The sequence below is a fragment of the Callospermophilus lateralis genome, chromosome 1, assembly GCF_048772815.1.
Source record: "Callospermophilus lateralis isolate mCalLat2 chromosome 1, mCalLat2.hap1, whole genome shotgun sequence".
Classification (NCBI taxonomy): Eukaryota; Metazoa; Chordata; class Mammalia; order Rodentia; family Sciuridae; genus Callospermophilus; species Callospermophilus lateralis.
The window spans coordinates 156,881,269-156,891,056 of record NC_135305.1 but is presented as its reverse complement, the minus strand read 5'-3'; the positions used below and the strand labels follow the sequence as shown (position 1 = coordinate 156,891,056).

The following is a 9,788-nucleotide window of genomic DNA, read 5'->3' as shown; positions in this document are numbered from 1 at the left end:
CAAAATAAGGGTATTGTGTCCATCTACAACTAAAAATCATATTTTAAAAAAAACTGTGAAAAAAGAAAATTTCAAAAATTACACCTTAAAAAAAAAATCAATAAAATAAGGGTATTGTGTCCAAATACAATAAAAAAAATATATTTTAAAAATGTTGTTAAATCTTGAAAAATGGGAGTAGCAACAGTTTAAAGAATCACTGCTGATTTAATCAATCAACATGAGACATTATGTAGAAAATAAAATGTGAGGCCAACTTTATGACATAGAATTTTGTAAGAGAAGAGTGCTCTGAGAGGTCATCTCAACTACCCCTTTAATACTTAAATTTTGCGGTTTCATTTAGTCTTTCATTTTTATGTTTTTAAAAAAATTAAACACAGATTATCAAAAAAGTATAAATGAAAGGTAAACATTTATTACTAGAGAAGAGAAAAATGTATACAGAAAGTCTAAATTCTTTCTCTTCATGCACTACCTTTGCAATAAAGTCCAAATACTAACTTTGAAGATATTGTCAAGGATAAATTTTTCTAAACACATGACTATCTACTGTGTCGTGGACTTTTTTTTTCCATAGAAACTATATACTGCAAATATATTCTTATAGTTTACAAGAAGCTCAGAGCACTTATGTATAAACAAAAAAGACATTTCTTACTGCAAAATATTACAGAAGTTAATACAACTGTGTGGCTCTTAAGCATTTAATTACTTAAACAAAGGAATGAAAAAAAAACAAAACAACCCAGAAAATCATGAACAGGCATGGCTTTAAGATTTTTTGTATTCAATTCGTTCTACTTTCACATCATCTCCAATTAGCTGATAGACGTAAGTGACAACTGTAGATGCCTGGATATCCATCAACACAAATGAAGGAATAATATTTCTGAAAGAAAAAAAAAAGTTAGTATTCTGTACTAAAGAGAAACAGCACTATAAATATCAATTTAAGATAACAATTTGAGGAGGTGGGGTGGTGGCTCAGTGGTAGAGCACTTGCCTAGCAAGTGTGAGACACTGGGTTCAATTCTCAGCACCACATATAAACAAAATAAAAACAGAAGTTCTACCAATAACTAAAAAAAATAAAATTAAAAAAGATAACAATTTGAACTCAAAAATCTGATTATTACTTACATACTCAAAAGAATAATTACCAAAAGAAGACTGCTAAAAAGTACACAGTTATTTAAAAGATTACATGTCTTTTATGAAATGTCAAAGACACAATCATTAACTTTACTAAAGCCCCCAAATTTCTAAATTGTATACTACTTACGTTTCTAAGGCATTATAAGCGCCAGTGGCAGAACCTGGGTTAATGTAGAATTTATTTTCATGCTCAAATGCTTCAAATTTGTGTGTGTGCCCTGAGATAAGAATGTCCACATCAAACTGTCTCTGCAACAGGGCTAAGCTGGCCATATCTCCCCACGGAATAACTTGATGTCCATGGATCAGACCAATTTTGAACTGTCCCACAGTCACAACTTTCTGTTCTGGATAATTCAGATTCTAATATAGGAAAGAGATAAAGAAAACATGAATTTTATTTTTTGGTACTGGGGATAGAATCCAGGGTATTCTACCACTGAGCTACATCCCAGTATTTTTTATTATTTATTTTTTGCTACTGGGGATTGAACTCAGGGGTACTCGACCACTGAGCCACAGCCCTAGTTTGTATTTTATTTAGAGACAAGGTCTCACTGAGTTGATTAGCACCTCACAGTTGCTAAGGCTGGCTCTGAACTGGAAATCCTTCTGGCTCAGTCTCCCGAGCTGCTGGGATTCAGGCATGCGCCACCATACCCAGTTTGTTTGTTTATTTATTTATTTAGGCAGGGTCTTGCTAAGTTACTGAGGCTGGCCTTGAACTTGTGATCTTCCTACTTCAGCCTCCTGAGTCACTGGGATTACAGGTGTATGCCTGGCAAAAACATGTATTTTAGAAATGTTTTTTAAAAAATCACTGTATAAATATTCAACCTTTTAAGGATGAGGAAACTGAGGCACAAATAGGTTAAAATAATTTGCCCAAGGTTACATGCCAGTAAGTGACTAAGATCCAAATTCTAGTAGCACGGCTCCAGGGTTTGTGGATCTAGCAAATTAGAGACAAAAAAAAAAAAAAAAGATTGAATTCTTGCTAATTAGACTTCTTTAAAATAACAGATGGAAACCCTTTATTTAATTAACCAGATCTATATTCTAATTATGAATAAGAAGTTTGCCCCTGTCCTTGTTATTACTCCGGTCTTTGACTTTTATACCACCTATAGTTTATCCAAACTAAAATCACTAAAAAAAAAAAGTTAAGGGCTGGGGATGTGGCTCAAGTGGTAGCGCGCTCGCCTGGCATGCGTGCAGCCCGGGATCGATCCTCAGCACCACATACAAACAAAGATGTTGTGACCGCCAAATACTAAAAAATAAATATTAAAAAAATTCTCTCTCTCTCTCTCTCCCCCTCTCTCTCTCACTCTCTCTTTAAAAAAAAAAAAAAAAAAAGTTAAAAAAAATAGACCATACTATGTCCATTTGGTTTGGTATAAAAGAACCTTGTTAGAGAGTACCAACCAAGTTAGATAATTTTTTGTCTTTTAAGTTACATTGGTAAGGGCCTAAAAATTATCTATTCTAATCATATTTACTAAAAGTCAAAAAGGAGAAGTAATTTGTTTTTTTTTTAAATTGGTTGTTCAAAGTATTACAAAGCTCTTGACATATCATATTTCATAACATTTGATTCAAGTGGGTTATGAACTCCCATTTTTACCCCGTATACAGATTGCAGAATCACATCGGTTACACATTCACGTTTTTACATATTGCCGTACTAGTGACTGTTGTATTCTGCTATCTTTCCTATCTTCTACTATCCCCCCTCCCCTCCCCTCCCATCTTCTCTCTCTACCCCATCTACTGTAATTCATTTCTCTCCCTTGATTTTTTTTTCCCCTTTCCCCTCACATCCTCTTATATGTAATTTTGTATAACAATGAGGGTCTCCTTCCATTTCCACGCAATTTCTCTCCTCTCTCCCTTTCCCTCCCACCTCTCATCCCTGTTTAATGTTAATCTTTTAGGAGAAGTAATTTGTGAAAAGTCTCATTAACTATTGGGCAAAATTGAAACTCTAGAACGTTAGAGTTAGATTTATTAAGGTATAATTTACATACAGTAAAATAATCCTCTTTGGTGTACAATTTTTTTCAACTTAATGGGTTTTGATAAATGCATACAGCTGTGTAAGTACTGCCACATTCAAAATATAGAATATTTCTCTCATTCCATTTTAATTCTCTTGTGCTTTATAGCCAATCCCTGTCAATAGAGTAGCGATGGGGTCTTATTTTACTTAAAAAGGATCACTCTGGTTGCTTCTTAAAGAATAAACAGGAGGAAAGAAAGGTAGAGTGAAGAAAGTGGAACACAGGAAAGTGATGTGGTAGCTTGGAATAATAGGTCAGTAAAGGTGGTGATGGTGGTGGTGAGAAGTTCACAGCAACAAAAAAGAAGCTAAAAGATGGCACTACAAAAATAGTAACAAAGCCACTTTACTCAGCATCAATTTATTTAGTAGGAATAATTATTTAAAGTGTTTGTGGGGTAGTTTACATCTGTGTAATATGGGTTGAGCATCCCTAATCTGAAAATCCAAAATCTGAATCTTTTTGAGTGACCCAAACAATGACACAGATGGAAAATTCCACACCTCATGCCACATGTTAGGCTTTCCTGAAAATGCAGGCACACTGAAAACATTGTATAAATTACCTTCAGGCTATGTGTTTAAAGTGTGTATGAATGAAACAGTGAATTTCATTTCTAGACTTGATTCATATCCCCAAAGTAAGTGTATAGAAATATTCCAAAATTCAAAACAAACCTGAAATCCAAAATAATTCTGGTCCTAAGCATCTCAGATAAGTGATAATAGTAATTTTATAGATGGAAATTTTTAAAAAGAGAGATAAGAGAAAAAGACCTTAGCAATATAGATACCCTAGTCTAAAGGAAAAAGCTTATGTAAGTAAAAATTAAGAAGGGGAAATATCTGAGAAGGAAAGGCAAATACATCACCTCATCAAAGTCTCCTCTCACAATGTGAACATCACCAGCCAGAGTCTTGAGATAGTCATAACTCTCCTTGGTGCAAAGGTTTCCAGTGCAGAGAATGTGCTGAATCTTTCCTGGTACCAGGAGTTTTTTGAATTTAGCAGGTAAACTGTTGCACCGATGTGGGATGTGCAGATCTCCTAATACCAACACCAACTTTAAAAGTGTCAAGATGAGATAAAGCATATTAAACATGATGTCAAAAAAAAAGACATTCTTGGGCTGGGGCCAGTGGCAGAGCACTTGCTATCACATGAGAGTCACTGGGTTTAATCCTTAGCACCCCCAAAAAAATAAACAAAAATAAAGGCATGCTGTCCACGTACAACTACAAAAAAAATTTCAAAAAAATTTCTCCATAACTTCCCTTTTTAAATTAAATTTATCAGAAATTCCAGAACCTGATAGAAGTTGTTCATATAGTTCCTATCATGACTATTCAAATCAAAACACATAATAATACACTCTTTTCTAAATCAATCTTTTGTGTGTGTGTGTGTGGTGCTAGGGATTGAACCCAGGGCCTTATGCATTCGAGGCAAGCACTCTACCAACTGAGCTATATTCCCAGCCCCTAAATCAATCATTTTATTTTGGTCATAAACAATTAAGTATACACAATACAGATAATCATTCTACCTATCAAGAATAAAATCAAGCATTCCAAAGTGACTTATTTAGAGATCTATAAATTATTCTGAAATAAACAAAACCACAAAATGAAACGTATAATACTGAACCCTATAGAACTGGGCATTTTGAAGGCTTATAGGGCAATTCATATTTCTGTAGTTGTAACGTAAAATTTATATCTTAATTCCAGAAGCACTATTAAAGGGTATTATTAAAAATTTAATGAGAGAGAAGTTAATTCTGTAATTGATGCATATACTAGGTTGACAGTTTGGAGAATAGAAGCCAAAATTTACCATTTTTGTTACTTCCAACTATTAGCTATGCATTACAGAGGTACAAAAACAGCCTATGATTCAGAGTTACAATAAAGACGTGCTTATGAATTATAACCTTTTTTGATATTTTCACTTTCCTTCATTAGAAACTCTCACTGTCATGTTTTTATTACCTAGATTAAATTACCTATGTACTGTCAGTATAATTCCCAAACTTAAAAAAAAATTCACAATCTTTCATGTGCATTAGAGGATTAAAACAAAAAAGAAAAGTCAGTTAAATAAGTGATGAATTTAGCAGGAGGTAGTTTAGAGTTGCAACATAGTCTCAGAGGACAAAATCATATTTTGCTCTGAAATAAAAAATAATAAAAACCCCCACTTCTGTAAAATTTCAAGATTTGACAAATAACATTATATAATTTAGTCATTTAACAGAATATTGTTAAAAAAAGATAATTTAAAAATAATTTCTGTCCTCAGCCAGGCATGTTGGCACATGTCTGTAATCTAGCTATTTGAGAGGTTGAGAGTTGAGGCAGGAGGAATCCAAGTTCGAGGCCAGTTTTGGCAATTTAGTGAGACCCTGTCTCAAAATAAAATTTTAAAAAAGGTTGGGGATGTAGCTCAGTGTAGAGTGCCCCTCAGAGAAACCCCCAGTTAAAAAAAAAAAAAAATAATAATAATCAAAAAATCTGCCCTCAAAAAGACAACATAATCAATTTTTTAATGTTTTTAGTTTAAGCACCTTCATTTCATACAGGATGTTTTCCTTTATAGATATCCTATCCATAAAGGTTCATGCTTTTTTTCTGCCTTTTTTCCCTTTATATATATTTTTTAATTTTTGTAGTTATAGATGGATAGACTGCCTTTATTTTTAATTTGTATGTGGTGCTAAGGATCAAACCCAGTTCCTTGCACATGCTAGGCAAGTGCTCCGCCACTGAGCTACAACCTCAGCCCCCTTTCCCCATATTTTTAAATTGGTGCATTATAATTATATGCAATAGTGGGATTCTTTGTTACACATGTGTTTGCACATGATATAACAATTTGGTCAACATCCTTAACTAAGGCATGACTATTCCTCAATATTATCAAAGAAAACATTAAATACTTAATGTGTAAATTAAAATGATTACTAAAGCAAGTTTGATTCATCTGGCAACAAAAATAAAAATGACTGCAAAGGAAAGGAACTGTTATCAGGACACAAGGTAACTGAAGTAACATGAGGTTACAAAATTAGCACATTTTAAGAGAAACTGTTAAATAAAGTTTCTTCTTTATAGCTTATAAATATCATTTTATAATTTATAAACATAGTTTCAATAGTTATTTGTGCAATGACCTGTTTCAATGGAGAGCTTAGTGGACATAAACTCTGTAGAACTAAAAAACTCTACAAAGTTTCCACCCTCATTGGTAATCAATATAAAAACACCTTGATACAGAACAATATTCATTCTGTTTTTTAATATTTATTTTTTAGTCATAGGTGGACACAATATCTTTTATTTTTATGTAGTGCTGAGGAGCGAACCTAGTATCTCACACATGGTAGGCAAGTGCTCTACCTCTGAGCCACAAACCCCAGCACCTAGAACAATCTTCATTCTAAAGTGGACTCCTTTCAGATATGGATTGAAGTACATAGTTAATGTGGAAGCTGGCATATGAGAAGAAAATAAAAAATAGATTTTTATATTTAAAAAAGAACAAATTCATAACAGTGTATATGTCTATTAGAGGTTGAACATGTTTGGGACTAATAATGAATGAACCATTCAATCCGAATGTACTAGAAAGAAAATTAGTCATGATACTTTATGACTGATGACCTAAATTCTTCAAAGCACTCTGCATTATCCTCACATATATCCAAGACTATTAATAGTCTAAAGCTACAACTGTATGAAGACCACACTGAAATTATTTCAAATTAATTAAGGATTCTTAGTAGGGCAGAATCCGCTGGTTTCCTGCTGGTGACAAAGTTATAAGGGAAAGAGTGTCATATATGTTCAGGAGTGTCTCTGCCAATATTCCACACTTTGACAAATTAGGTTAGATACAGATTATAGAGTCTTTTAAGACAGCAAAAGATCCTGGATATGGCAGTCTTGTTAAATTCATAAAAAGAAACAACCCAAACAAAGCATGGGAATTTGGTTACTTCCTATTTGACAGATCTTAAAAGGGTGAGAAACTCAGTCAGTAACAGCCATCCAACCACCATTGTTAGTAGGAGCTAAGAGAAGAAACTTACTCTGTGCCCAGCCTTAGTGGAATGAAGAAGTTGATTGCAGACAGGGGGATGGGGGGAAAAAAAAGGATGAAACATGACTAATGTTAAAAGAAAGCAACAAAAGGAAACAAATCAAAAAAAGAACAACAAAAAAACCCCACACCAAATGAATATGCAAAAAATTGTTAATGATTTCTAATTGTTAAGAAAGAAAATGTTAAAAATCAGCTGTGCTCAAAATAATAACCAAAGAACCATTTGCTGTACTTTAAAACATGACACGAATGCTCACTTTTTAATAAAATTGCCTTATCAGTTTTTCTATTTTTCTACTTGATCTTGTTCTCCACGTTGACTCCCATCTCTTTTGTTTCTCTTCTGTTTAAAATTTTAGAATAAAGTTTTTAATTTTTAGAAAACAATTTGGAAATTCATTGGCAATAGCCTAAAGGTTAATCTCTTCTGGATTCTTGGGCTCTAATTATCCTTCAGGTATATTGGCTTTAATTCTCTTATGTTCAAAGTTCTAGTAGTGAAAAACTATGCTGCAGCTGTTTTTTTCATAGAGGATGTATACAATACCATAAATATGTATCAAGTAACAAAAATGTCACAAAAATAATAAATCAGACACATTAATCCAGTTAAAATTGGACCTTCCTGGTATCTAAATTTGCTGCCCACAGACTCTGGGCACTGTACAGTGTTAAATGTCCCTAAAATTCTTTGCCAAATACAATGTTTTTACTCATAAAAGAATTAGCTGATGATAAATTTTGTTCAGTTCTTTCTTTTTCATATAAAAAGTCCATCTACCCCCCAAAAGTGTTCACCTTTCTAAACAACTTCTGAAACATGAATTTGGAATCATGGCTGGAAAGTATTTCTTCTCCCTTGGATAAATGTCTCAACATTACTGTAAATTGGAGTCTGTTTAGAAGCAAGAAGCCAAAAGTGGGATTAAAGCCTTTGTTAATAACAATAATAATATTATTATTACATATTTTTGGTACTGGAGGTTGAACCCAGGGCTCCCTACGAGTGAGCTACACCTCCAGCCCTTTTTATTTTTTTATATTGAGACAGGGTCTATCTAAATTGCCAAGGCTGCCTCGAATTTGCCATCAAACCCCTGGGATTACAGGCATGCACCACCACACCAGGCCAGGATTAAAGCCTTTAAAGAAACAATTATACAATTCAAGTTTTAGACTATCACCTTATAAACCACCTTTTGAAAGGTACTATTTGTTATAGAATAGTAACAGTATTAAAAAATGTAATGATCAGAGAGAAGTTCCTCCAGTTGAACTCCACCAACACAAACATCAAGAATAACAGAGCTCCTCTGCCAACAGTTGACATTTTAGAGGGCCAAAGACACCTTAGAAAATCTGATTACAATTATGAACCCTCTACAGCAGCAGCTCCCCAGTTTTTATGTAGTTTGGTGTTTTGTTTTTTCGTTGTAGATGGACATGATATGTGGTTCTTAGGATCGAACCCAGTGCCTCACACGTGCTAGGAAAGTGGGATTAAAGTGGGAAAGTGCTCTACCAATGAGCCACAGCCCAGCCCCTGTAGTTGGGTTTTAAGGTTAGCAACCTATGGGGGTGAGGGGGGACAGCCTGAAGCTGGCTGGGGAATCATGGGGAAATACGATGCAGGAATGCGGTAAAGCTCCCTAAAATACCCCTTGGCGCCAACTCTGGCTCTCCCCCCCCCCCAAAAAAAAAGCACATGTTCACAAAATTTTCCAAATAATTTCATGGAATTCACACACCCATCAAGGAATCCTGCTCTAGAGAGTCGCGCCAGGCGCTGCCTTCGGAGAGCAAGGGCAGCTGCGCGTCATTCCAGGGGCGGAGAGATCGGCTCTCGCTCCCTTTGCCTTGATGGCAAACTTGAACAGCCAGTGAGTTCTGCGGAGATAACTTCCCGCTAGGCACTGAGAGGCCAGCTTTCGCCACACGGGGTGGCGGCCAGCACACCCCAACCAGCTGGAAAGGAGCAGGGCACGCCTGGGAGCGCAGGGGGCCGCTGGAGGTGTAGGCCCCAAGGCCCTCCCTACTCCAGCGTACCGAACTCGTGACAGGGTAGGCAGCTGAGGCCCTGTCCACCCGCGGACATACTCTGGCCCCTGGGGCCAAGGGGCGAGACCGCCCGCACCCAGAGGTGGCCGCTCCCTTCCTTTCCTAGCCCTCCTCCTGGGCCTTCCCCAGGCCGGCGCCTCGGCCGCGCTCGCCAACGCCTCCGGGATGGCCCAAGCCCTCGTCCTGAAATCCCCCATGGCTCCCAACGATGCAGCAACCCCGCCGACAGCCAGGCCTCGGTCGCCAGCGACGGTCCTCACCATCCTGTCACCGGGCTCCGCTCAGTCACCAGAACAGCAGCCGCCCTCTTCCTCAGGTTCCTCGGTGACCCGCCCACTTTCCCCTCAACCAATGAAAAACGAGGTCGACTGGAGACGGCCCTACGGGGACCCGCACAGTCCTTTT

The 9,788-nt window shown here is 36.4% G+C and overlaps 1 protein-coding gene across 1 annotated transcript; it reads right to left on the bottom strand.

The window, feature by feature from the left end:
- Nucleotides 1-396: 396 nt before the first annotated feature.
- Nucleotides 397-9,727, bottom strand: Vps29 (VPS29 retromer complex component). The gene is made up of 4 exons (XM_076851816.2): nucleotides 9,644-9,727; nucleotides 4,093-4,284; nucleotides 1,286-1,521; nucleotides 397-892 (listed from the first exon to the last, which is right to left on the bottom strand). Exons 1-4 carry the CDS (start codon nucleotides 9,644-9,646, stop codon nucleotides 775-777), a joined length of 549 nt encoding a protein of 182 aa, XP_076707931.1. The 5' UTR covers nucleotides 9,647-9,727; the 3' UTR covers nucleotides 397-774.
- Nucleotides 9,728-9,788: the final 61 nt, after the last annotated feature.

Bases quoted from the DNA above. Each gene is read 5' to 3' on its own strand.
- Vps29 (XM_076851816.2), bottom strand. The intron at 1,522-4,092 runs GTGATGTATTTG...TTCCTATATTAG, and splicing joins TGAGAGGAGACTTTGATGAG to AATCTGAATTATCCAGAACA. The intron at 893-1,285 runs GTAAGTAGTATA...TTTTTCTTTCAG, and splicing joins GCTTATAATGCCTTAGAAAC to AAATATTATTCCTTCATTTG.